This window comes from Phoenix dactylifera, chromosome 11 (assembly GCF_009389715.1).
Source record: "Phoenix dactylifera cultivar Barhee BC4 chromosome 11, palm_55x_up_171113_PBpolish2nd_filt_p, whole genome shotgun sequence".
In the NCBI taxonomy this organism is placed as follows: domain Eukaryota; kingdom Viridiplantae; phylum Streptophyta; class Magnoliopsida; order Arecales; family Arecaceae; genus Phoenix; species Phoenix dactylifera.
In genome coordinates this window covers 15,194,017-15,221,911 of record NC_052402.1, presented here as the reverse complement: position 1 = coordinate 15,221,911, position 27,895 = coordinate 15,194,017, and the positions used below count along the sequence as shown (strand labels likewise).

General features: G+C 42.0%; 2 protein-coding genes across 3 annotated transcripts; both read left to right on the top strand.

Annotated features, from left to right (window-relative positions):
- The first annotated feature begins 4,955 nt into the window (after positions 1 to 4,955).
- On the top strand, positions 4,956 to 24,583 carry LOC103709308. 2 transcript variants are annotated; one of them, XR_003386126.2, is made up of 5 exons: positions 4,958 to 5,424; positions 5,505 to 6,010; positions 6,111 to 6,185; positions 23,858 to 23,964; positions 24,056 to 24,583. XR_003386126.2 is itself a non-coding variant. In XM_026805515.2 (4 exons), exons 1-3 carry the CDS (start codon positions 5,277 to 5,279, stop codon positions 6,177 to 6,179), a joined length of 723 nt encoding a protein of 240 aa, XP_026661316.2. In that variant the 5' UTR covers positions 4,956 to 5,276; the 3' UTR covers positions 6,180 to 6,185; positions 6,798 to 9,405. The 2 variants fall into 2 exon arrangements, 1 of the variants encoding a protein (XP_026661316.2); XM_026805515.2 differs by lacking the exons at positions 23,858 to 23,964; positions 24,056 to 24,583 and adding an exon at positions 6,798 to 9,405 and having other exon boundaries at positions 4,956 to 5,424.
- Positions 22,134 to 23,099, top strand: LOC120112548. Its single transcript, XM_039132119.1, has one exon. It carries the CDS (start codon positions 22,134 to 22,136, stop codon positions 23,097 to 23,099), a length of 966 nt encoding a protein of 321 aa, XP_038988047.1.
- Positions 24,584 to 27,895: the final 3,312 nt, after the last annotated feature.

The window sequence follows — 27,895 nt, the reverse complement described above, 5'->3', positions numbered from 1 at the left end:
TCAGCTCTCCTATGTTAGTGCTTCGAACGATTTATGTAGTTTGCATAATTGCCTTTTCTAATATAAATCTTGAAGAAAAAGCCTCATTCCCAAAAACTTGTCTATGAACATATTTAATCTCAGTACCTACATCATTTCCATTTGTCTTTAGATAAAGCAAGAGAGAATGTCTAAACCTGAAAATTATAGATGGAATATTAGATAATCGTTAAACCTGAAAATGCCTTCAGGCACTGAAAGAGAATGTGATCCACAGTCTCCTCCACTCCCTCACAATAATCATAGATAGCAAGGATATTCAAACACCTTCTAACCAAAATACCATGACATAGAATGTGATCCCATGCAAGCTTACATAGAAATAATGCCACTCGAAGATGTATCCCAATCTTCCATAGCCATGAACAATCCTTCCTACTTTTGGGACTACCTTCAAGAGTTTATAAAGCTCATTGGCCTTGACTTTGGAAGTACAAGCAGAACCCCACACCAACCTATCTGGCATGTCACTATTAGGCAAGACAATTGATAGAATTCTGTCAGCTAAGCCTAATTAATCAGGTTACCTATTTGGGGTTATCTTAGAGGACTCATGCTTCGATAATTAAAATAGAAAAGTAGAAAGTTGTGCATCTTAGAGGACTTGTTAGATTCCCTATTTGGGGTTGCCTAAAGAGGGACAAGAAATATGGGAAGTGGAGAGGGAGACAAAAAATATTGGGTGGTGGATTTTTTTGGACCACTTGTTGGATACTATGAGCATTACTCAAACATTGCATTTCAATTTGATTATGACTTGATCTTCACTCCTGTATTTCTTGAATATATAAAATCTTGCAAATACAAATCTCATAATTTCTATAACATCTAGAAATACAAATCCCATTATTTTATAAATAGCAATAAGATATGCATAATAATGCAAGTTAATCACAATAAAAAATTTCATTATTGATGAGACAAGCATGAAAATGAATCCCAATTAAATGAATCACAATGATTGTTTATGATTGTAGAAAGCATAAATATGAAAATGAGTCCTAATAATTATCTATAATTGTAGAGTGTATAAATATAGAAGTAGATCTCAATAATCATGGTGAGATGACAGTGCATGCGCTTGACTAAATTTTTTTAATAAATATATAGAAAAAAAATCTCATAATTATAGAATGCACAAGTGCCAAAATAGATTTCAATAATTGTGGAGAGATGAAAGTGAGAGGCACAAGTACGAAAGCATAATCGGTTGCCCCTCAAGCTGGTGTGTATAGAGTAGAAACACCTAGCTTGAAATTTAGCTTTATCAAGTACCTTGGTGAGGATATCTACAAGTTGAAATTGAGATGAAATAAAGGAACCCATGATGATACCATTTTGCAATTTCTTTTGAATAACATGGTAGTCCAACTTGATATGACTAGTCTTCTCATGCCTGATTGTCGTGATTTAGTTGCATTGGCTATGGCATGCGTTAACAAAATCCAATGGCTAGTATCATAACCGTACAAGTTTGCATTTGATGCTAGTCTTGGTACTTTACTTCAACAAAAAAAGTGAGAGCCAATGCTTTATTTCTTAGTTCGGCATGGGATGGAACCATCACTAAGGAGGTCACTTCATGCAGACTTTTTCATGAAGATATTTTGAGAGAAAGGCATTGTTCACGTCTAAGTTAGCAACAATAATAAAAAAAAAAAAACAAAAATCCGTATGGGCATGCATTTATAATTTTATATCGGTTATTCGTTAGATACATGATCAAAAAATTTAAATAATATCTTTCGACTAGCTATTTTGGATGAGATCTTGAATTAGGCAAATGGTATCAGAGCTGACCCAGCCCATAACCTATATAAACTAAGGGACACTAGAGCATAGTTTCATTGGGGCTGACTATGAACCGATGTGGTGTTTGTGATTAGATTTGAATAAATTTGAACCATTAGTCTTAACCTCACGAGGACGTCAAGGCTTAAACAAGGAGAGTATGTGAGGACTTGTGCGGGCGTGTATTTAGTCCCACATTGGTTATTCGGCATGTAAATCTTGGATACTTATACAGGATCAAGAAATCTGAATAATATGTTTCGGTCAGCTATTTTGGATAAGATCCTGGATTGTGACATAGAGGATTATGACTAATTTGATGAGAGATGCAATATCTTGTCATAATCAAAGCTGTTTAGTTATGGAACTTTTTTAGCAGAATGGTATTTTATTTTGTACACCCATTTACACCCGATGTGTTGCTTACCAGGTGGAATAGTTACAATTGTCCAGGCGTCACTTAATTCGAGAGCATATAACTCAGCAGCCTTGGTATTCTTCCAATGTTTGTCCCTGACAGCCTCGTTGTGATACTATATTCAACAGGAGAGGGAATACTTGAGAGAAGCACGATGCGATAAGAAATTTTTTGAAACGAATATATAGTGAGAGATAGGATATGGTTTACTAGATGGAGGGGTATCTGAACATTATAGTGATGGACTGGTTGTAGCAGTAAATGGGCTTTGAATAATGAATACTAACATAATCTCTCAAATAAGATGGTCTTTTGGAGTAATGTGTGAGGGGAGTGAGTTGGATGGATGAGATTAAATGTTATCACGAGGTCTAATATGTGTGTCAAAGGTGCCATTATCGCAATGGGAAAAGGCATGATGGCATGATTTTGATGGTCCTTGCTAGGTATTGGGGCAAAAAAAAAATCATTCTCACAAAAATTATATCACTAGTAAAAATTTCATATGTTTGTAAGTCATAGACTTGATATCCTCACTATCATCAAGGTAACTAACGAAGACCCATTGATGAGAAGTATTAGTGTTCTTAGCATCCAAAAGCATTCAAGTGAGAATAGCCATCGACTATTCTAAGAAAATAATAAGCACCCAAGTGGGAGAGAGTACACTACCCTCCCAAAATATCACAATGTATGTATCAAACTAAAAGGAGTATCACATTTATTTGAACTAAATGGAAAGGAGTTCTAGAATGTTTGACCAACACATATGGTTCAGAAAATAAATCATCGCAAACAGAAATTTAGAAATAATAACAAATTACTTGAAGTTCAACCCAGCAATGGATGACTGAGTCTTTAATGTCGAAATTCAAATTAGAAAATTTTAAGTTACAGGTAAAATATAGAGTGTGGCTAGATTATTATAGAGTCGGTAGAGCCCATCTTTGATTTCATCGGTTCCAATCAGCTCCTTCGTGGTCAGGTCTTGAAAAATGTCGAACATATGAAAGAAAATAACAGCACAACTAAGAACATTTGACTAGCTAAAAGTAGATTGCAATTAAAAGATAGCATATAGTGGATATCACTCAAGTTGAGCTTGTCTAAGAAGTTACATGTTTCAGGATGCATGATATAAGTGGTGGAACCATTTACCATGCATGATATAAAACATTTACCGATAACCTGAGTAAAGATAGAGAGGATGCAAAATGATTAAATGCTTTTGGACTAATGATCTAAGGATGAGTAGGTGTTATATAAGTCTTAGAAAGTATATCCGTACAATTCAAAGAAGTGAAATCAACACTCAAAATTGATATCAGCTGATGGTACTGGATGATCATTAGATTTAAAAACAGCATGTTGGTTGCACTTGCACTTGAAATGGAAGAGAGATTATGAGACTGATGTACAGATCCCAAACTAGAAGCATGATGAAAACCATACTCATTGTTTGGTACATCAAAACATGTAGGAGATTTCTTTTGTTGCGAGCGACTATTGTACTTGGGATTTCAGGTGACCTGGTAGAAAACCTATAATGGTCCAACATTTGGCTTTGGTATGGCTGACATTGCCACACTCTTCATAAATAGGCTTGGGATATTGGTTGGGTGATCAAGATAGCCTTGGCTTTGAATTGCTACCCATATTAGTAGCTAGCGCATAGCATCAATCCTTGAGTCGTGGGCAATTTGAATATCCCTTTTGTTACGCTTCCTCAAGAACTAAAAGTACACTTTACTAACAATTGGTGGAGGCTCTATGGCTAAGATTTGGGTACGAACATGGCTAAAAACATCTTTGGGTGCCACTAAGAATTGATAAGCCTTCTCCATATTGTATTTATTCTGCATTTTTTTTGAGATAACCACACGTACATGATGGTACCTTCAAGTAGGAGGCTAGCTCATCCCATTTGCTATTCTTACAAGCGAATTAGGCGACTACAAAAGACTATCCTTGTTGTGTGGTGATAAGATTTTGTTGAGAAAAATAACCTTCAACATTGGCAACAAACTCTCGAGCAATCTCGACATAAGCAACACCGTCAATAAGATCTCAATTGAGAATATTTAGTAACTAGGGTAAAACTATACAATCACATCATTCTCATGCCTTGATAGAAGAGTTGGTACAATTGGGCTGCATAGAGATCTATCCACACAAATAATTTATTTTCCGCTCTAAGAAGAACAATGACTGCGCTCTTCCAAGTACCACAATTATCTCCTACAAGAACTTATGAAGTCAATATAGCTCCTAGACTACCAAAGTAATAAAAGTAATGAGAATTGGAGTCAAATTGGTGGTGATTTTCTGCCGACATTGCTTATACTGATAGGATTCAAGAAGGGATGAGATGGATTGTAATAAAGAGGACATGGACATCTAAATTTATTGAGAAAATGACTTGATCTTCCCTATTATATTTTTTAAATATATATATATATATATAAATATAATATTACATAATACAAATTTCAAGCAAGAAATTCAAATCCAGCGTCCGCTCCAACCCCACCAAAGAAAGCCAGGAGTACCTTGCACCGGCCCGGCAGACAAAGTGGTGTGATATGGCATTTATTTCCTCCAGTGACAGACAATGCGAAACGCGGAAAAATAAGATAATTTTAACTTTAGCCTCCTCCTCATTTATTGGCGCCTTTCTCCTGCTTCCATACAATGAATCGTGTCGTATGCCGGCCCCCTCCGTCCCTACCGACTGTTACCGCAGGTAGACGGAAATACGGGGTGCGAAGACAACATAAAATTATCATTAGATCATCAACCCCAACCCCACCGCCCTTCCATGCCGCTTTCCCACTCTCCCGCCCTCCCCCGCCTCCCTGCGACTCAAAAAAACAAATAAAAATCCCTGACCCTATTTTTCCACTTCGATTTTTTCCAATCCGATGTGAGATAGATTGAAATCGTGGTCTCTGGGGGACGATTACGAAGAAAAGGAAGAGGAAGAGGAGAGGTGGATCGAGGTGGTGGTTCCCCGGCTCGCTCCGTCGACATGCCGTCCGGTGCGAAGAAGAGGAAAGCGGCCAAGCGCAAGAAGGAGCAGGAGGAGAAGGAGAAGGCGATGGGAAGCATCCCCGACTCACCCCTTTGCCCAACTGATGACCCTCCTCCTTCCCCTCCCGCTCCCCTTCAACTCCAGGGTTGGTTTCTTAACCCTTTTATCTCGCTTGCCGTTCCCTTCATGTTTCTTGAATCGACATCATTTTTGATTTTGGACCAGGTAATGATCGCAAGGATCGGACGGCCCATGACGACGGGAAGACGCCATTCGCGACACTGTCTCAGGTGAACGAGGAGGAAGGGGAGGGAGTTCCTAGGTCTGAATGCGTTGCTGTTGATCTGGCAACGGAGAGCTCGGAGAATGAGGTTAAGGTGCAAGGAATGGCTGCTGCAGCGGCGGAAGAGGGTCCTCCCGCACCAAAAGATGAGTTGGGCGTCGAGATTGTTCGGTCTGAGAAGGGAGAGCCCTGCGACGCCGAGGGTGCCAAGGAGTTGGTTATTCATGTCGAACAGAGTGATGTCGCGAGTAAGGAGGTGAAACGAGAAAAGGCATCCCTGGCTGAGACTCCGAAAGAGGCATCGGCTGTGACGGATCCTCCTCCATCCCATGAATCTGAAGTGAAGGCAGTGCCTTTGCCGGAAGAGGATGCAGTCGAAGAGCAGCCTCATGCGAGTGGGGGAGCCGGCCAAGGTACTGGTACAGCAGAGATGGTGCCGAATACTGAGGTATTAAAATGGGATTTTGTTAAGCTTTCTTACTCCGTTAGATTCATATAACGATGGAGGATTGATTGGATGGCTGTGGGTTGTATCACGTGCCCCACAGGTAGTGCATCGTGCGAGATGGTGGAATTGTTGTGGACTGCTTGATGTTCTTGCGCGCTCTGAAAGATAATCTCAGGTGAGATTTTAGTTCCTCTTATTGGAAAATCTTTGATCACATCATAGCTTTAGTTCAAGCTCTCTAGCTCGCACTATTGTTATGGCACAGCACATGCTGATAGTTTGTCTTTGACTAGAATGATTGCAATTCTTGCTTTATAATCTAATGTCCAAGGTAAGAAAGCCTTGGCTTGCTTCTTCTCTCGGACACATAGTAGATAAGGGTGGCCAACTAGCAGAGAGTGTAATGAGCAGAGCCTACATTGCAGCATACAGGAAACAAGCTGACCATTTACTTGGTACTAGTGGAGGAGGTAACTGTTCTGATTAATGAAGTAGTCATCACTTGTAGCATTCAAAGAAAAATCATGAAGCAACATTTAGAGGGGGATGCATTGAATATAAATATGGTATTCTACAGGAAAAAAGGATTGCTGTATAAGGTAATTTAGATTGTCTTGCCATGAGAATATGTAAAGGATATGCAGTTGTGAATTGCTGACCATAGTTTGGTATCATGAGTGCTAGGTTTTTTAAGTTGTACATTTATATTAAAGCAGGTGTATAATTTTAATTTGTAATTTGATATTAGGCAAATATATGAACATTGACATTGATTATATGTATGCAGCAGAAGTGTGCAGAGAGGAGTTTTTGCTTTCAGCTTGGGGATCTTGGAGAAATAAAAGGATTAAGCGAAAATTTAGGGCTGGTTATTGAAAGTTTATTTGTCATGCAACCAACCCAGTCATTAGTGTGATAGACTAAATGATTTGGTTAACCGCATCTCATGAAAGTTTCCTTTTCTCTTTAATTGATCATGTGTGATGGTTATATGCATGGAAAGGCTAGCATGCAAACATGTTTAGTCATTTTTGGATCCTTTTTTTGTAAGATCTAGTAGTAGTGAACTATTTTTTTAATGAGCCAGTGTTGCATATGATCTGATATTAGTTTGTTTAAAATTTTTATCTACTTAATATTTAGTTTCTTAGTCTCTTCCAATATATCTGAAATGCATGGTTCTTTTAAAATTTTTTAATCCATATGTCTTCTTGTTAAGTTAATATCAACATAATAATTTAGGTCACTAACAATTTCAATGTTAACCCTGATTTGATCATGAGATTTTAGCTCATTGATTACCCAAGCATTGTCACTTGTGAGGGCTTTTTATCAAAACTAATAGCTGTGGGAATGATATTGGTTGGGTTCTTTTTGATAGATATAGGAATAATAATATATTCAGGGCCAAGGACTTTTGAAACAAAACTTAGTTTTTCCTCTTAATTTAATGGTTTCTCTTATTACAGAGCTTTTTTAAGGATATTATATTCTGGTGCATAAAATAGATGCAACTGTAAGAACCTTCACAAAATCAATGCTATTTTCAAGAGTAAATGGTTGTTGTAATTACTCCACAAATCTTTCTGTATGTTCTAACTGCGAAGCAATATAGTCCTCCATGTATGATAATCATGGAGGTCAAGAATTGGTCATTTTTTGAAGTAAAATTCTTTATACTTTTCTAGGACTTGATCACTTGAAGAATAAAACTCGTGTAAAAAGAAGTAAAGTGACCAGGAAGTAGAGTATTGCTCCTCTTCTATTGTCAATTAATATACCGAGTAATGTTTATTAATCCTTTCACAGTTATAAAATAATGAACTTCAGTTTGCATAGCCACTTATAACCATTTAACAAATAAACTAAAAAAATAAATAGGAGTAATTACTGCCTGTTATGTCCCTCGTATGGTAATAGACGGATTTGTTCTTGATTCTTCGATAATTGCAGTTTTGATTACAAATGCTAGTTTTTACAGACGTAGTCACTGTGGGTCTGGTTCCATATCCAATTCCACCACTAATGTCGCCGGATGTATTTGCAGTCAAATCTGCTGTTTTATTTCTCTCCCCATTTGTAAGAGATTCTGGGATTGGTAATTTGGATATATTCTTCCACATTATGAGAGTATATTCTTGATTTCACTTCATTTTGCTCCCTTTGGGCATGAAGCCTGCATGTCAATCTTTCTTTTGTTTCTCCAGCTGATTGTTCAAGCCTTCAAAAACATCCTTGAGATCTTGGAAGCGGACATGCCATCTATGATCATCTGTGGGAAATATGCATATCAGTATTCCCTCCACTCTTTCTTATTCACCTACCATTACCTGCATTACTATCCTTAGTATGTCAGTAGTGCTCTTTTTTTTTTAATTTTTAAACATGCTGTGGGCATCAAGCCTCGTCTCGACTATCCTAGTTCTGCTACATGGATCCTCATCCACCAAGTATTCCTATTTAGAGTTTGGATCAATTTCACTGTGATATGTTTCTTAAGATAGGCTGTCAACCTAGCATCAGTCTTCCATCTTTTTCATCCAGATCCTGGATTGGACTCGGGGATGCTGATTGTTGTTGAATGATCCTCATATTTTTCCCCCTCCACTTGAATTGAATTTTGTAGCTTTGTCCTTTAACATGCAAACCCGAGTGCTCAAGAGCTGTCTAATTCGAACACTCTTAAGTGAGCTGTCAACTCTTTATGGTTTTCTTGTGATGAATTCCATCTAAAGTATGATAGAACATTCTATTAGTATCTACAAATAATAGTAAAGTAAGTAGAAAGAAAACATGATCTATTGAAAATCTATAACAATAGGTTCAGTTGTTTTATTCACTGGAATCTAATTAGACTCTAAATTCTCCCTAGTCTAATATGTCTGGTGATATGTATGAGTTCTGTAATCCACTAAGTCCAGCAGCTTCATTTCCCGAATTTTCTTTGCCCTGGTCCACCTTTTTCCTGATAGAAGTTTGTCTGCTTGATAATGCACATGGTGTCTTTGTTAGTGATCTTATTCATTATTATGTCAATATCCTTTTAGATGGGGTTGGATAGAGGAAAGCATTTATCTAATAGTTTTGCAGAACATCTAATCTATTCAATCTTCTTGCTGAGGGTGCATGATTAGCCTTTCAACCTTTCAGCTTCTGTTTGATTTGATTGAGGAAAGAAAACACTTATTTTTATTTCATGGGTAGAAGAGGGCATCATGGGTAGAGAGCCTTACGTAATATTGAGAGAACCTTGCAGACTCTCCTTATCTTAGGAAATAGATTACTTAGAAGCAGGCCCACAGGTCTTTACGCTCATTGACTGCTGAAGGTTTTTATTTTCTCTAGATGTTACATGGGTGAGTTAGGAGTTGTAGTTGCTTTACTTGCATCAGAGTTTTTCAAGTGAAAGAACTTATAGCAGAATGCCAATTTTCTGCAGGTGTTGATAAACAATGCTATCTTTGGAGAAAGCATGATTCTATATGATTAATATACTAGAATTACTTCATTAAATTAGTCTATCATATTTTCCTTGTGTTGGAGTAGGTCTGTTGACGGATTGACATCTGGATTGCTTTTGGTTATTTTAAGGATTTAAATGCCAGTCAATATTATAATTCACTATATGGTATATACTGCATGACACAATTTGCAACATGAGAACTGTCTCATAAAAGTATCTATAGACTTGTGTTGCCCTGTTTTTATGGTTCATTATCGCAGTAGCATATAGGCCAACATATTTTGGCCTTTGGTCATGGTAAATTAAATTTGCATGAACTTGGCCTAATTCCATTATTTCTTGCAGGCATATTTCTTATTTTTCCTCAATTTGTTGTTTTATTTGTGGAATCCGAATATAATACTACTTTCATTGACATGTGGGTCAGAATTATATAGATAATGTCACACTAATGCTTGTCAACTAAAAGACACGTTCAATGTGCTTTCAGATGTTGTAATTGTTTATGCACCAAAAATTATGCTTCAGTGTTTAAAATATGCATACCTCCCATGGAAGAAACTAAAGTAGATGCAAAAAATAGGTTTTCTAATGCAACACACCAGCTGTGTGTCTTTTGGTACTATAATGAACTAGTGTTGGCATGTGCAATGCACATGAGAAGGGTGGAGATAGTCAGCTTTCCATTTTGTTTTTTTTTTAATTCAGATTAGAGAAGATATTAAGTTGCAGTACTATCTCCAAGAGAGCACCAGCCTCCACATTCCAATGATGTGAGTGCACATCATTGAATTCCAGTCACATGTGGCTGGACTCTCAGGCTCTGATAGTAGTAGGTGATGTGTCTGTGCTGGTGTTTGCAAATTGTAGATATGGTATGGTATGATAAGCATATGGTGTTTGCTTCAGAAAACATAGGTACAATATGTGATACTATAATTCCTTGGTTAGTTTCATACAAGTTAGAGCTGTATTATGACTTTTCCGATAGAGTCGTTAATGTTTTCCAGTGAGATTTGTTATGTAAGTAATGACTCGTTTGGCCGGGCCAATTCTTAGATTCTCTTGTAGTCTAAACTCTAGCTGCTAATTTTCGAGATCTTTGAATCTATGATGTTCAATAGTATCATTTATTTGTTTTGTTATGTAAAATCAGTTTTGTTATCAGAATCTCAATTTGTGCCCTATTACAGTGAGTGGTCATGTTTAGGAGATAGATGTGATGTTGTAGATGACATAAGGACCGTCTTCAAGGTGCCTTTGTTAGTATCAGATGGCAGGAACTAAGAAAATCAGCTTTCGAAATTTGGAAGCCTTTATCCTGTCATGTCTAATTATTCATTGACATTGCTATCTTGCCACTTGGTGAGGTCATGCTTGTGTATCCTTTTCAATTCTCAATGCTACTTTGAAAAGAGAGGAAGATTGTGAAGATGAACCCTTATTTGAATATCAAGCGGACTTTGAGGAATAGCTTCATGAACCTAACCCATGCCCCAATACAAAGGTGAAGGTATCGTGGATGATGTTTAAAAAAATACTGTTTGTGGTAGAGATGCAGCCATGGTGTTGCCAAGGCAGGGAGTCAAGAGGTCAAAGTGGTCCACAAATAACATATTCGAAATACTTAAAAATACTGTTTTGACAAATAGTTTTATCCAAAAAAATGAAACATAGTGTGTCAAACAAGATATATTAAGTCAATGGTAAGTACAAATTTTCAGCAACATTCGGTGCTGATTCATATATTGATGTCATCCTCCATATTCAGACATGGTTTAGAGCATAAGGCTGGAGCATAGCTGCTGTCTCCTTGAAATCGGTCAAGAATAATATTGTAAAAGATGAGTACAGGAGGAAAATGAGGCTATTTACAATGATGAAACTTTAGTCAGAATCCTCTTGGTATTGTTGGACCAAGAAGGCTAGACATTGGTCAATTGCTTCAGAAACATCGAAGGCATGATGGTATTGTCAGAAACTAAATATTCGTTAAGGGCTATGGAAGCCACAAGATCAAGATGATACATACTTATCTGAAAAAGCTGCTAACAAGATAAGTATTTAAGTTTAGTTGAGTCTAATAAATTTTAACATTGAATGTAAACTCTATACAAATTGTATGATTAAACAACCTCAAGTAATGAGTATTCATCATCCATTTAACAGTCTACTGGAAGACCAAAGATGAACTGATTGCATTCACATCAACTCTTTGGGGGACAAGTTCCCATAGCAATGAAAGTGATTGGTGCTAGAATGGATGTTTGGGCTTATCTTGGTTTACTTTTATATGCTTTTGTCTTTTAAGAGTTTTAGTACCTTTTGGTTATAGCTTGCTGTTAAGAACAAATTTTATATGGCAAAGTTTGAACTTTAGGAAGCTGCATGCTGAGATTGTTATTCCATATTTTTAGTATTTCAAGGTTACTTTTTTTTCACATGTAATTAGATATTAGTCCTTTTTAATATTGTTGGTTTCCTCTAAATTAATGAGATTAGGGGTCTTTTTTGTTGTTTAGATGGTTTTAGATGGTTGTGGTGTTTCTGTTAGTAGTTTAGATTGCTATAAGGGAAGTCACTATATACTCTGGCATGCCTTGAGACTTGAACTTTTTTGAAATCCAGAAGTGTGACTCCATAGTTGATCAAAAATAACATTAATGTCGAACAACCCTTAAAAGAAAATCATATGCCAGAATCAAGTTTAACCAAAGATGTATTGGAAGCCACTAAGATTACATAAAATCGTGTTATAAAATCTGTACACAATAGACCTTCAAAAATTAGATTGTTTCTTCTTTGACACTCTTTTGCATCATCTACTTTCTGTTAGTTAATTGCTAATATATGAAATACCAGGCATGCTCTTTATTCTGCATGCAGTGATTGCAGAATCTCAGTTACAGGTCAACTCTAGGCCCTCTTTTTTTTGGGGTGTGTGTGAGGGGGGGGGGGGGTGTGTGTGTGTGTGTTAAAACTCTACATAACCTTGTTTCTTCTCATAACCTCTGCCATCACCAAAACCACAGGGCAGTTTTGTCAGTCTTTTTATTTTTATAATCAAGGATTATCATCGTTGTCCCATAAATACGTTAAGAAGAAAACCAATTTAATTAAGCTGAACTTAATTTAATCCTTCCCTTTAGCAGGATGTCACCAATTGACCCTGCATGATCTTGACCTTTTTAGCTGATCAGTGCATGGGATATGGCTTGCTAATTTAGGAGATCCAAGTTCTAAATGGTCAATACCTACTTTACAGCTTATATTAGTTTTGGTTAAATAATGTTAATAACTATAATCCCGTTTATGGCCTTATATTGACTGCATTTAACCTCAAAAAAAAAATAAAATAAGTTAAATTTCCTTTCTGTTAAAAATTTAGATTTAGTTTGCTAATAAATTGTATCTTAAATTTATGTTTTTGCTTAACTTTCCATCGCTATCTTAACTTTCTGTTTTCTAGCAAAGCTTGTAGATGCCTTTCACCATTTAGGTCCCAGTAATTCAAGCAACTTTCTGGAGATGATTAATGTAGAATTATAGATGGTTAGTGAAGAATGTATCATAGACTTGCTAGAGACATTAATCAATGAGCATGTGGGATAAGTACGACAATATGAGGAAAGGTGGGTAGCTGAATAGGACAAACAAACAAAAACTAATTTATGACGTCCGAGCGGTGAACTTTTATGTTCCCAGGGGATAACTTTTTCTGATAATTGTCTTGAATGGAGGTGCAAAAGTAGATTTTTTTTTTAAATCTTTCTTTTCATAAATCGAAAAAGTAGCATCAGGTGTTTTGGGTTGAAGATTTGGATTTCGATCTAGCATATTACTTTTAAGTAATTTGGATGACAATATGCATGATGTTCTAAAAGTCGTTAACTAACCTCGGACTTTAGAAAGCAAATATGCATTTATCATTTTTTTCCCTATTTTGCTGTCAGCAAAATTTTCTTTACTCTTGGGTCTTGTTGCTATACCATGAAGATTTGTTAAACCTTGTTTAACTCATTGATGCAACTTTTACTTCCTTTCTAAATTTGTGATGCCTTCTTGTCAATTGCTTGCTCAAATTTTGGAATGCGTATGTATATTGACGTTGAAGTTGGGAAATTTTAGCTCATACAGCTTCGAACTTCTCAATTGCAAAAGGCTATGCATATACATATGCATGGAGTGTAGTCGTGTGTGTATATACTTACATACACAGACATAGACCATGTATATGATGTGTACGTATTTATATTCTTCTATTTAATTCATAAATTGGAAAGAGGTGTCAATATCATCAGCATGAGATTACAGTCCAGTGGTGGGCTCGAGAGTTTAGAGATACAAATAGTGAAACACCTTTTGAAGATATGATTACAGGAGGCCCTAAAGAAGGGAATTTGAATGAAGCCTTATTCTTGTAAACGAAGGGAAGTTACTTTTCATTTTTGACCACCTTTACGAAACTTTGGTGCTTTGCATCCTTGATGCTGCAGACTTGCAGTCCTAATGTTTGAGCTAGAGAGCACATGCATGTCCACATAATACATCCCTGACAGTAAAGTGATCCTTATTATTGCAACAGCAGGTCAATTCTTTTTCACTTTTGACCACCTTTAGAAAAGTTTGGTGCTTTGCATCCTTGATGCTGCAGACTTGCAATCCTAATGTTTAAGCTAGAGGGCTCATGCAGAAAAGTAGATTTTTTTTTTAAATCTTTCTTTTCATAAATCAAAAAAGTAGCATCAGGTGTTTTGGGTTGAAGATTTGGATTTCGATCTAGCATATTACTTTTAAGTAATTTGGATGACAATATGCATGATGTTCTAAAAGTCGTTAACTAACCTCGGACTTTAGAAAGCAAATATGCATTTATCATTTTTTTCCCTATTTTGCTGTCAGCAAAATTTTCTTTACTCTTGGGTCTTGTTGCTATACCATGAAGATTTGTTAAACCTTGTTTAACTCATTGATGCAACTTTTACTTCCTTTCTAAATTTGTGATGCCTTCTTGTCAATTGCTTGCTCAAATTTTGGAATGCGTATGTATATTGACGTTGAAGTTGGGAAATTTTAGCTCATACAGCTTCGAACTTCTCAATTGCAAAAGGCTATGCATATACATATGCATGGAGTGTAGTCGTGTGTGTATATACTTACATACACAGACATAGACCATGTATATGATGTGTACGTATTTATATTCTTCTATTTAATTCATAAATTGGAAAGAGGTGTCAATATCATCAGCATGAGATTACAGTCCAGTGGTGGGCTCGAGAGTTTAGAGATACAAATAGTGAAACACCTTTTGAAGATATGATTACAGGAGGCCCTAAAGAAGGGAATTTGAATGAAGCCTTATTCTTGTAAACGAAGGGAAGTTACTTTTCATTTTTGACCACCTTTACGAAACTTTGGTGCTTTGCATCCTTGATGCTGCAGACTTGCAGTCCTAATGTTTGAGCTAGAGAGCACATGCATGTCCACATAATACATCCCTGACAGTAAAGTGATCCTTATTATTGCAACAGCAGGTCAATTCTTTTTCACTTTTGACCACCTTTAGAAAAGTTTGGTGCTTTGCATCCTTGATGCTGCAGACTTGCAATCCTAATGTTTAAGCTAGATGGCTCATGCAGTTCCACATAATACATCACTGACAGTAAGGTGATCCTTATTCTTGTAACAGCAGGGCAATTCTTTTTCATTTTTGACCACATCATTGTTGCACCAAACTGTCAGTCCTAATTTTGATCTTTAGAGGTTATGAACATAATACATCCTTGATGGTCGGTTGAATCAACTACTTGCTGTTCATTTATCTATGTTTTGTTTAAACGTTATTCTTAAATGCAATGCAAACTTCAATTGAACACATGAGATGGATGATTGCTACAAAACCACTATATGCAAGTCAGCTTAAACTTTTCCTTAAGTTACCTGGTCGATAGGAGGATGAATTTTTAAGTGAGAATTCCTTAATGATTATGGGCTCTCTGGTGCAATCTGATTCTAAGTTATATTTGCACTTGTTTTCCGAGATTGTAGAATATGATTTCAGATCTAAAGAAGAGGAGATAAAGGTCACTCTAAGCAATACTATGACTAATAGGTTAAATCTTCGGCTTATAAGGAGAATCCCCATTCAAAAGGAGAATGAAATGACTAAGGAAAAAAATTGATTACACTTGATGCAACTCAATGTTTGTATAATTACAGTGTTCAAATCTGCGTATTATGATACTAATTGTCAAGGATTTGCTCTCATTTCTCGTTCTTTTCAAGTAAGTCAGTATAGCATTCTTTAGGATCATCATTTAAAATTTAGTAAAAAGAAAAAAAATGTTTTACGCATCATTAACACAAACCATACTTTACCATATATTTGTCGCTGAAACCCATTCTTTTAATGATTATTATTCCTGAAGTAGCTACGCTGACAAAAAAAAAAAAAGAGGCTTTGGGACCTAGAGTTGGCTTTGAAACATGCATAAATACAATATAGATTATGAAGCTGAAAGTTCCTTTTTCTTTATCATTGATAATTGTAATAATCCACACAAAGAGAACTTAGAATGGTCATATTCAACTTGGATCACACCAACTGGCCAATGTGCATTGAAGGGCTGCTGTACATCATCAATAATGAACATAGAGTTTAATCTTGTAGCTTCCTCTATCTTATCTTTTAGTTCTGTTTAATTTTTAGTTCTAGTTTGTTTTAATGAGTATGGCTGGGACTAGAACATCCTGCAGTTGTTTGGAATGTTAGATGGGCTTAACTTAATAAGCTGCATCAATGTTAGTTTATGGAAGTGAAAAGCAGGAGTGGAACGGATAGTTTCTAGAGAGAGAAACTTTGGGGAGAGAAAACTCCTCGGAGGTATTCTAACGGTTAGTTTCCACCGGTGAAGTGCCCGGTGAGGTTGTCGCCGGTCAAGGAAAGGAGGCTCACCGGTATCGCGTCGAGCCGCCTGGTTCCTGGAGGGGCACGTCGGCAGGGTTCTCGTGGGCAGTCCGACGACTCAGGGGATCATCTAACCCTTTCTCCTTGCAGGTATCTTATTCTCACAGGGCTCCATCTCATGGACCAGAAGGGGAAGCAGCCGGCGGGGAAGGAAGAGGAAGGAACGGCGAGAGGCAACGGTAAGCCGAAAACCACGGATGGAAAACCTAGCGGCGGTCGGGGGGAGCATTCCGGTGCCTGGTCGAGGCCGGGGCCGTGGGTGACTCAGTGGCCCTCGGCCGCGGAGGTGGAGCGGCTGAGCCGCCGCTTCCCGGAAGTCGTGACACTTCCGGAGGAACCCATTGCGGCGGCTCGGCAAGAGTGGGACGGGCGGGCGGTCATGGTACGGAGCCTTGGCCGCCGCGTTCCGGCTGAATGGGTAGCCAAGGACGTGGCTACCCGGGCTAAGCTAAAGGAGGTGGTGGCCGTCCCTTTAGCGGACGGCTACCTGGCTCTGCGTTTTCGGTCGACGGCGGACCGGGATCGGGCCTTAAATGAGGGGCCCTGGGTGGTGGCGGGGCAGCTCCTCGCCATGGCTCCTTGGGTCCCTGATTTTGAGCCAGGGGAGGAGGCCGTGACATCAGTAACGGTGTGGCTACGACTTCCCCGCCTGCCGCCGGAGTACTGGACGCCGTCAACCATCCTCGACATCGCGTCCAGGGCGGGCCGGCCGATCGCTGTGGATGGGGTCACCGAGCAGCGATGGGCGATGGGGTTCGCCCGGGTGAAGGTGGCGGTCGATGCCTCCGCGCCCCTTAAACCTGGAATTTTGATCCAGGGGAAGACGAAGGTGCGGTGGCAGCCCTTCGTCTTCGAAAATGTCCCGATTCTCTGCCCTCGGTGCGGGCGGATGGGTCACCTGGAGGCGGCGTGCCGCTTTTCGGTGATCACCCGACCTGCGGAGGACCGGCCACCAGGGGTGGTGGACCCTGGGGGTGGGTCTGTTCCGACGGCTCCTGCAGCCGGGGTGGAGACCCAAGGGCCGGTTTATGGCCCTTGGATGGTGGCGACACGGCAGAGACCTCCGCGGCGAGAGTCTCGACCACCACGGCCGAGGAAGACCGAACCAGGGCCTGAGTCGGCCCCGTCTCGGCCGCCATCCCCATCCTCGGCAGCTCGACCGGTGACGGCCGTGTCTGACCCTGGGCCTGAGCCACCCCAAGCCCGGCTGACATCGCCGGCTGCCCTCCTGGCCCTACCGGTGTCCCCGGCGGACACCGACGGATGGCAAAAGCCGTCGAAAGTCGCCCGGCGACGGTCGCCGGCTGGTGGGGGGGAGGGGCGTACCCGAAAACCTCTGTCTCGCTCTGGGTTGACTCCGTCGACGATCTCGACGAGGCTGACCTGGAGCTGAGTGCGGTTTGCGAACTGGAGAGGAGCCCGGATCACAATTGGACTGACCCTGGTCCCAGTGAACCGAGCAGTGGCCGTGCACGCGGTAACAAGCGGGCCAGGGCCCCGGTGGGCCTCGAGCCGCCACAGGGCCCAGGAGCGCTGGCCCAGTCAGCCATGTCTAGGTCGACCCAGCGGGCCAGGGCTTTCAGGGCCCGGCGCGCTTCTCGTGGGCCGGCGGGTGCGGCCCAAGGCGCGCCGCGCAACGGGAGCGTGTTGCGTGCCGTTGGCGCCGCGCCGACGGCGAGCCGCGAGCTGGGGTCCAGCGTGCTCGGGGCGCTCGGGCAGTGCGGGGCCATCTGGGCGCGCGGGCTGCACGAGCCCATCCGGGCGCTTTCACCTCGCGGGCCCAACGTGGGTTGCGGGGGGGTTTATACCTGGACAGCGGGCCCTGCTACAGGGACAGGGCCCGCGAGCCCAGTTTGGGGGGGCTCCTCAAGCCCAGCCCGGGGGGGGCCCAAAAGCCCAGTTAGCTGCATGCATGGGCACCCAGGTTGAGCGGGACTTGCAGATTCAGGGAGATCTGACCTTGCATCTCGGGATGCCAGCAGGCCCTTTCCAGTAGAGGTCCCCGGGTGGGGGATTGGTCTCAGCGCAGGGGACCCCCCTGACTGTAGGACAGACCCCCCTCGTGCGGGAACCCTGGGATGCACTGGAGGGCCTTGGGAGAGGCCTAGATGGGGTCTACCGGTTTGGCTCTCCGACCCCAGCCTTGGGCGAGCGCCTGGAGGCTGCCCCTAGGGGATGCGAGGCCAGGGGCCATCCTGGATTGCACTTGGAGGAGAGTCTGACCGAGCCACTGATGCCACGAGAGGGTGTGGTAGGGGTGCCACTCGGAGGGGCGCCCTATGAGGGTCCCACGGACAGTGGTGACAGTGGCCATTGCTCCATGGGCATAGCTACGGCAGAGGGGGACCACCCAGCTGTCGTGCGACTCATTAGGGCGGCTGTCATGCGCGATGCATCTGGCGATGCATCTGGTGTGGTAGAGCAGCAGGGCGACCTAGGTCGCCAGCCAGAGATAGCTCCCGAGGCCCAGGGGGAGGATGAGCCTGAGGCCGACCATGCGGATTGTGATCCATGAAGGTTCTAGCCTGGAATTGTAGGGGGGCGACCAAGCCGGCCTTCATGTCTTCCTTTAAGCGGCTAGTGCAGGTCTACTGTCCAGAGATCTGTTTTCTCTGCGAGACGCGGTTATCTGGCGATGGGCTAGTTCGACTGAGGCGGCGCCTGGGGAGGGACTGAGAGACCTATGCAGTCGAGTCCCAGGGGCTGTCTGGTGGCCTTTTGGTCCTATGGAGGCGAGGGGTGGCGACGATTGATGTCTTCCACAACTGCTCTCAACAGGTAGTCATGGTTGTATCGGAACCTGATGCTGACCCGTGGGTGTTGTGCGGTGTGTATGCGAGCACGGATCACAGGGTTAGGAGAGCCCTCTGGCAAGAGATCACCAACCTGGCTGCCCAGGGCATCCCGGTGGTGTTAGTTGGTGACTTCAATTGTATCCAGAGTGCGAGTGATAAGAGAGGAGGTGCGGTATTCACGGATAGAGTGGACAGGAGGGAGTTTTGCGACTTTGTGCTGCGAAACGGCCTGGTGGACTTAGGTTTTTCGGGACCACGGTTTACCTGGTGTAACAATCAATCCGGCAGTGCTAGGGTTTGGGAGCGATTAGATAGGGCCTTTGCGTCCCCAGACTGGATCCTTCGTTTTCCTACCTGCCGTGTTAGTCATTTACCCCGAATTGCATCAGACCACTGTCCTTTGCTGATCTCCACTTCATCGGGACCTTGTCATCATAGCCCCTTCCGTTTCGAGAAGATTTGGCTATCGTACCGTCAGTCTTGGGACATTGTTCGCGATGCGTGGCGTGTCCCGGTGCGGGGGAATGCGATGCAACGGGTCTCACGCAAACTCGAGATGACGAAACGGCGGCTTCGTCGTTGGAATCGCGAGGAAGTGGGCGACATTTTTCGGAGAGTGGAGGGGGTTGAGACTGCGATTGCTGAACTACAGAGGAGGGAAGACCTAGGTGGTGAACTTCCGGAGGAAGACATGACCGACCTTCGGGGACTTCTAGCGACTCACCACTCATTGCTACGGCAGCATGAGATATTCTGGCGACAGAAATCTCGGGTCCGGTGGGTAAGTGAGGGTGATCGCAACACTAGGTTCTTTCATCAGACGACGGTTATCAGGAGACAGCGGAGTATGATCCACTCATTGCGAGATGGGTCCGGTCACCGAGTGGAGGGTGAGCCTGCCGTTAGACAGGTCTTACTTGATTTTTTCCGCGCCAGATGAACGGAGGATGGAGGCCCTGATGATGGTGACCTCCTTCCGAGGGTTGATGTGGGTATTGCTGATGACGAGAATACGACCCTGGTTCGACCGGTGTCGGCGCAGGAGGTGGAGGAGGCAGTCTGGGCTCTGGCAGCAGATAAGGCTCCGGGACCCGATGGGTTCCCCCCTTCTTTTTTCGGAGATATTGGGGTATCATTCGGGGTGCAGTGGTTGAGGCTGTGCAATGCTTCTTCACTCAGGCAGCTATGCCTGAGGATTGGAAGGCCACCTTCATTACGCTCATTCCGAAGCGCCAGGAGGCGGTAGAGCCGGATCACTTTAGGCCCATTAGCTTGTGCACAACCTTGTATAAGGTTGTGGCGAGAATAATGGTGGGCAGGATAAAGCCCCTATTGCCGGGCATCATTAGCCAAGAGCAGGGGGCCTTTGTAGCGGGGAGGAATATCTCCCACAATGTTATGTTGGCCCAAGAGATGATGTGGGATCTTCAGCGAGTATCGAAGCGGCGCAGCTTGATGGTAGTCAAGCTGGATATGGAGAGGGCATATGACAGGATCAAGTGGAGTTTTCTTCGGAGGGCACTAGAGGCCTACGGCTTCCACAGGCGATGGATTGGATGGGTCTTAGGGTGCGTCCAGGGGCCAAAGTTCTCTATTTTGGTCAACGGCACATCGTCGGGTTTTATCGAGTCCACTATGGGGCTGCGGCAGGGATGTCCCTTATCCCCTTACTTATTCATTATTTGTTCTGACATCTTGTCTCATGCATTGCAGGGTGCGTGTACTAGCCGGGAGCTGGAGGCCTATGTCCCAGCACCGGGGGCGGGACCTATCTCCCATTTACTTTTTGCTGACGATTGTCTTCTTTTGACTAGGGCGCGGGTTTCTGATGCACGGGTACTTCGCAGAGTGCTGGCAGGTTACTGTGCGGCGTCCGGACAGAGAGTAAACTTTATGAAGTCAGCCATTCAGTTCAGCCCTAGCATGGAGACCAGAGTCAGACTGGAGATCAGGAGGATTCTGCAGATACCAGAGCAGGAGGGGACATTGGTCTACCTGGGAGTCCCTATCACAGGCCGGAGACTACGGGTGACAGAGTGCTCGGGGCTGGTACAGCGGGTCGAAGGCAGGCTGGAGGGATGGAGGGCATCATCTCTATCCATGATGGGGAGACTGACACTAGTCAGATCGGTGCTAGGATCTATGCTGGTATATCTCATGGCCAACACTGTGGTTCCAAAGAACACTCTATTGAAGATTGAACGTCTTCTCCGGAGTTTCTTGTGGGGGTCTCACGGTGGGGGCCATGGGGTACATCTGGTGGCCTGGGAGCAGGTCTGCCTTTCCATCAGCGAGGGTGGTCTGGGAGTGCAGTCCCTCCTGGAGCGGCGTGAGGCCCTTATTGCTCGGCACGCAGCCCGTTTCTTGTTGGAGCCGCAGGGGCTTTGGAGCAAGGTGATGGCAGCCAGATATGGCCGAGGGGGCTCTGAGGTGGCACGGAGAGGCCGCCGAATCTCCTTTATGTGGCGCGAGATTGGGAGGTATCTGCCGACTGTGTTGGCTAACACCAGGTGGCTGATAGGCGATGGACGGAGTATCGATGTGACCGGTGATCCGTGGGTGGATACTTTTTCTTTGAGATGTTGGCTGACGATGGTGGATACTGAGGCAGCAGAGGGGCTCCGGGTGTGTGACCTAGCACCAGAGAGGACAGAGTGGGATGACTCCAGACTACATCAGTTGTTTGGGGCACATCTTGCTGAGAGGATCCGATCCCTTCCAGTACCAGATTGTGAGGGACCAGACGTTAGGGTCTGGGGCACCTCATGCAGGGCCAGTGTCAGGCTGGGTGATCTGTCCCGGGTCATCCAGGGGGAGCATGAGCGGGGACCGGACTGCGCCTGAATTTGGAGGTCCGGGCTCCACCCGAGGGCAGCACTCTTCTTATGGAAGGTGATGTGGGACCGCCTTCCGACGAGAGCAGTGTTGAGTCGGCGTGGTTTGGGGATCCCCGCGGAGTGCGGGGCTTGCGGCGCAGATAAGACTGTGGATCATGTACTATTTCGGTGCACTTGGGCGAGGTCGACATGGCAGTGGACAGGTATCCCGGAGGAGGTGTGGCAGGAGAGGAGACTCTTCCTGCAGTTGATACGACAGTGGTTGGCCAGTCCCGAGACATGTCAGGAGGCCATCCGAGCGACTTGCACAGCCCATCAGATCTGGCTGGCAAGGAACGCTCGCACTTTCGGCGAGCGCAGGATGTCGCCGAGGTTTGTTGCGGAGTCTGCTCGAGCACTGGCGATGGAGTCCAGACTTCCCACCCCCTCTGACATACCCTTGATAGCTCGAGACACCTGGGGTTCCTTCTCTGCTCAGGCAGCTCCTCGAACGGTGTTCTTTACCTGGGAGCCCCCACCCCCGAGTTTCCTCAAGGTAAATTTTGATGGGTCGGTGTTGGATGGAGGTACGCGAGGCGGAGCAGGCTTCGTCATACGGGACCCTCGATCTAGGGTAGTGGCAGCGGGCGGTTGCCGGTTGTTTGACATATCAGTTCCTGGGGCAGAGTTGCGAGCTGCCTGGGCAGGTCTTCGCCATGCCCGGCAGGTGCTGCGGGCCAGCTCGATCATCCTGGAGGGCGACTCGGCTACAGTTATTGGGTGGATCCAGCGGGGACCGAGTGGTGAGAGCACTGACCACCCTCTGATCCGGGACATTAGGATGATGGTGAGGGATAGCGTGGCCTTTGAGGCCAAGCATGTATTCAGAGAGGCCAACGGGGCGGCTGACTGGGTGGCTGCATACGCGGCCCACCATTCCGGATACGCCTTGAGGGCAGGAGAGAGAGAGAGAGAGCTGCCTTTGGCACTTCGTGAGATTGTGTATTTTGACTTTCTTGGGTGTATTCAGACACGCGTTGTCTGAAACCCGTTTAAAGCAAAAAAAAAAAGAAAAGTGAAAAGCAGTCGACGTTTAGATTTTTGCTTGGAGGTGTCATGTTCTATGTGTTTTCTCAGGTTTTGGGGTGATTGGAAAAAAAGAGTGTTTCTTTTCCAATGGCCATCCAGTCCTATCTCTTCTCTTTTCAATCCTCCCTGTTCTTCCTTCCATCTCCCCCTTACTTTTTCCTTCATTTAGTTTCCTTACCGATAATACGATTTCTCACATCTTTCTTTTTTTTGCAAATGTGAATACTATTACTTCTATATCTTTGCATACATGTTGATGGAGTTCCGAAAACATGTAATGACACATTTGATGGATGCAGGACTTAGGGTTTTTTATTAGATTTAATTTTTGTTATCAATTTATTATATTTTTTCTTTTACTTTTAGTTGTTTTTAGTCTTTTGATAGGTTATTTTGAATCAAGGTTTTTTTTTTTGGGGGGGGGGATATTAAAAGATTTTAGATTTTATTTGATTGCTTGATGGGTCTAATTACTGTAATGATGTTACTCACATGATATTACTCATGCCACAGTAACTTTGAACAGTAACCATGCTACAGTAACTGCTCACGTCTAAGCACCATTTTACTGTTGCAACTTTTCTGGTGCTTTGGTTTTATTACTTGGTCCACATTTTCCTCTTGTAACATTTCTCTTGTTTAAGTTTATTCTACTGTTAGTAAGTCAGTGATTATTATGCAATGCTGATTGTATTGTAATGCCTTTCTGTGCAGAAGCAGAAATTGAGGATGTGGTATGATAGGTAGTTGGTAAATATCTGCCATAATAGGCTAATCGGTATTAGTCAATGGAATTATGAAGTTTGAGAGTTTTGAATAAGGTATGTTGATAATTGCGGTTTTCAAGGCTTCCTTGATCGAAATAAGCAAATTGATGCTGTTGCTCATTATCCTATCCTGGTTTTCTTGCAGCGACAGTGAAATTTCAAGTGCTAAGCTCTATGGCTTAGTCTAGCGGTTTGAGAGGATATCCAAAATGTGTGGCCTGGGAACAAATTTTCTGCTTTTCACAACTGGGATTGACTTTGATTCCTCTCATCTAAGTTGAATCTACTTAAAATGTGTGGTCTGAAGAAGTATTATTTCACCATTCTCAGGACTAAGCATTATGTTTTTGTATATGTAGCCAACATTTGTGTGCGCCCATGCAATTCCATGTTTGCACTTTGTGTTTGCATTTGCACATGTATGTGTGTGTATGTGCATGTGCGCACCTGTCGATGTTATGGTATATATAGAGTTTAGAATAACATGATGCTCTTTATTACTGATGATATATTATCGGATGGATAAATCATTACAGAAGGTATAGTTTGGTGATAGGAAAGCGATCATAAACTGGATGAAGCAATATGTATTAGAAGATACTTTGTTTATCTGTGGGTGCTTTCTGTTTAAACGGGTATTTTTCTTTGGTGCATTCAGCTGTGTACAGTTCAATCATTAACTGAAGCTCTGTTTCATCCTGCACATGGATGAGGTATGTTGTTAAACTTTTTTGTGAAACAAATGGTTGTTGAGGGGATGTGAGGATATTGACATAGGGGATCAGCAGAAATTATGGAACCCATGAGTTTTATCATTTTCAGGATATTGAAAATTCTCAGTTAACTGGCTCAGTTGTTAAAGTCATTGGTTGCTGATAACAGTGATCTGGGTTTGAATCTCTGTCATCCAATTTTGGCTGGACTTGAATCTGTGTCATCCAATTTTGGCTGGACTTGAATCTGTGTCATCCAATTTTGGCTGGACTTTCTGCAACTCTCTCTCTCTCTCTCTGTGCGCCTGTGTGCGTGTTAAAAGAAAAGTCCAAATCCTTCCCCTTTTCTTTCCTTTGGCCTCTCTACTCGAACTCGTGTCTACTTCAAGAATTACCATTTTGCTTGATGAATCTTCTTACTCAAATGTGCATTTAGAAGCCACGAAGGCTAGAGTCGAATTGGAGGAAAAAACAAAAGGGTTTTTGCAAATAGCACCCTGGACTATCACATCCACATCCTCCATTATTCCTATGTACATAATGACCTAGAAAAAGCCAAATTGATTCAAATAAACCCTTTATGTTATCTCTATATCTAAATTATTGAGGAATTTAATTTTGGGTTGTGGTTTAACTGTGGGTGTAAGGTGGGTTAAAGAGATAAATTTACCCATCTCTCTCATATGAAAATTAACTTTTTTTTTTTTTTTTTTTGACTTGTATGAACTTAATCTTCTATGGAATTTATGTAAATAAAAGGCTTCTGTGCATTTTTTTAAAAAATAAAAAACTAAGTTATTGCAAGTTTGCGTTAGGTTAGAAATGGGCCTTGGTAATGCTGTCTTCAGGTAAGGCTTTGTTAAGGTCGGGTTCGGAGCCTATATAAATTTCAAAGCTGAGTTTGGGTGTGTTCTTTAGCTTGGTTTGAGCTTGGTTCGAAGCCTAAATCCAAAGCCTTACTAGGGCTACGATTTGCTCTCAGTTTTTCCTCTTCTCCCACAAGCGATCCTTGAGCATGGTGGACGGGCATCCCTCCTTACTTCTCTCTTGCTTCCAAATCTCCATCTCTGTCCACCATGGACAAGGAATTTGCTTTGTCTTTGTTGTCATCACATCACTATTGTCAAAGATAATCAAGGTCGCCAATCTGTTACATACTCTCTTTTGATGGATATCAAATCAATTTCGCACTATCATAAGCACCACCGCCATTAGTGGGGCGGTAGGTGTTACAAATCTAACTCCTTTTTTTCAGGCGAGATTGGATCCTTGTTAAAAAGAAATATGATTAGCTAGTATAAAGAGAACTCCTAGAGTTGGACATATGAAGTTTTTTAGAAGCGAATCTCACAAGGTCTAAATGCTTGTCCGTGCATGAAGTAGAAAACTTGGTAACTCCTCTTTGTTCTTATACGCTGTCCTTGTTTTTTTTTCTTTTTTTAAGGCACATGCAATACGCTTGTAATTGTTAATGGAGTGGGTCCAATAATACTGCTAACACGTACTATAGACTGCACCTACTCTTAAGTTTTCCTTAATTTTAAAGCTTGGCCGAGCCTTTTGTCCTTACGTCCCTTGTGCATGTGTTGCATGAACATCGAATGAGCTGTCTATATGTTTACAAAGCAGTTGATTTGCACATATAGAATACCTATATCTATTTAAAAATACTTATTGTCCTTATCAAAATCAATAACACTAAAGTCTTAGAACACATACAAATCATTAAAATAGAGCCCAAGTCACAATCCAGATGACACAATATTAGCAACACGTCAACTGGCCTTTCTATGAATTGACGAAATCAATTTGCCTTCTAGTTCAATCACTTTTGCATGCAAAGCTTGTCAAACTTATCCAGAGGAAACATCCTTTTCGACTAAACTATGATGCTTGTAATAGATTGTTTCCATGCCTCATGCCGCTTTGCTGAATTTATAAAGTGAAATATCCTTATGGGAGCTCATGTCCCTTGAACAAGTTGGAGGGGCAGGTTCCAGTTCCTGTTAATTATGCGGCCTCGCCCTTCTTCCATGGTTAAAAAAAAAGAAGAAACAAAGGAGATTACCAATAGGAATATAAGATGGAGACGCCATGAGTAAAAAATAACGAAAACGAAAAGCGCATACGAGACACGAGCCGTGGTCGAACGGGTCGGGGAGGAGATGGCGATGGGGGTCGGGAAAGGCAGCGTGGTTGCGGATAACAAGTGGTCCGAAATGACTCATATGCGCAAGAAGGCCTCAACGCGCAACATCTCGTCCATTTTCCCAACGTGACGGCCCAACAGCAACAACATGACAGGACCGGGCACCAGCGCAGGCTTCCATTTATTTTTTATCATATTTTCTCTAGTATTTATTTTTTTAAAAAATTCAAAAATTAGGAACTTCTTCCGCCAATCAATGGAGTTGTCACTCTTATGGTTAAAAAACTCAAAGAAGAAGAAAAACTTACACTTAATATCTTCTTTCTTTTTTATCAAATCTCTCCATCCGTCCTCTTTATTTTTTATGAGTTTCTTTCTCTTCCTCCAATTTCCTCTCTTTTCCGATATCCTTGCACCTAATCTAATCACGGTGTATGTATGTGTGTGTGTATATATATATATATATATATATATATATATATATATTATATATATATATATATATATATATATATATATATATATATATATATAATAATAATTTTTTTGGTTAGGCAAAACTAGAATTTTAAAAATTTTGTATTAATTTACTTAGAGGTCTGTGTTGATTTACTAGATGATTGGTAAAAAGTATGTTCTATAAATTGTGCATTTATTTATTTTAAGATGCGTATTAGATCGTTGCTAGATGTATATCAAAAAAGCTTGCAGTATATATTAAGAAGTCGACGAATGTGTATCTGGACATCCAGCGTGTACTGGCAAATGTGATATTCTAAAAATTATATATCAATTTGCTTAAAAATATGTCATGGATTATTAAATAACTAATTTACTAAGTGTGTATCATCCGTTATTGTATTGTATGCACTATTTTTTAGAAATTATGTATTAATTTATCTAAATATATGTATTAGTCTTTTAGATGATTAATTTGCATGATGTGTATCATTCAATTTTATAGTATATATCAGTACAAAAATATATATATATTTCGAAAAATAAAACCACATATAATTTTGTTTAATATCGGCGTCTCGAGAATCCATCGTATATTCCCTTCTCCAGTGTCCGCCCCATTTGATTTTTGTTCCCATGAGAGAGAGAGAGAGAGAGAGAGGGG

What these genes read in the sequence shown, in the direction of transcription:
- LOC120112548 (XM_039132119.1), top strand. Translation starts at nt 22,134, where the DNA reads ATGTGGGACCGCCTTCCGACGAGAGCAGTGTTGAGTCGGCGTGGTTTG.
- LOC103709308 (XM_026805515.2), top strand. Translation starts at nt 5,277, where the DNA reads ATGCCGTCCGGTGCGAAGAAGAGGAAAGCGGCCAAGCGCAAGAAGGAG. An exon ending in CGCTCCCCTTCAACTCCAGG is followed by an intron (nt 5,425 to 5,504) that starts GTTGGTTTCTTA and finishes ATTTTGGACCAG; the next exon opens with GTAATGATCGCAAGGATCGG. An exon ending in AGATGGTGCCGAATACTGAG is followed by an intron (nt 6,011 to 6,110) that starts GTATTAAAATGG and finishes CGTGCCCCACAG; the next exon opens with GTAGTGCATCGTGCGAGATG.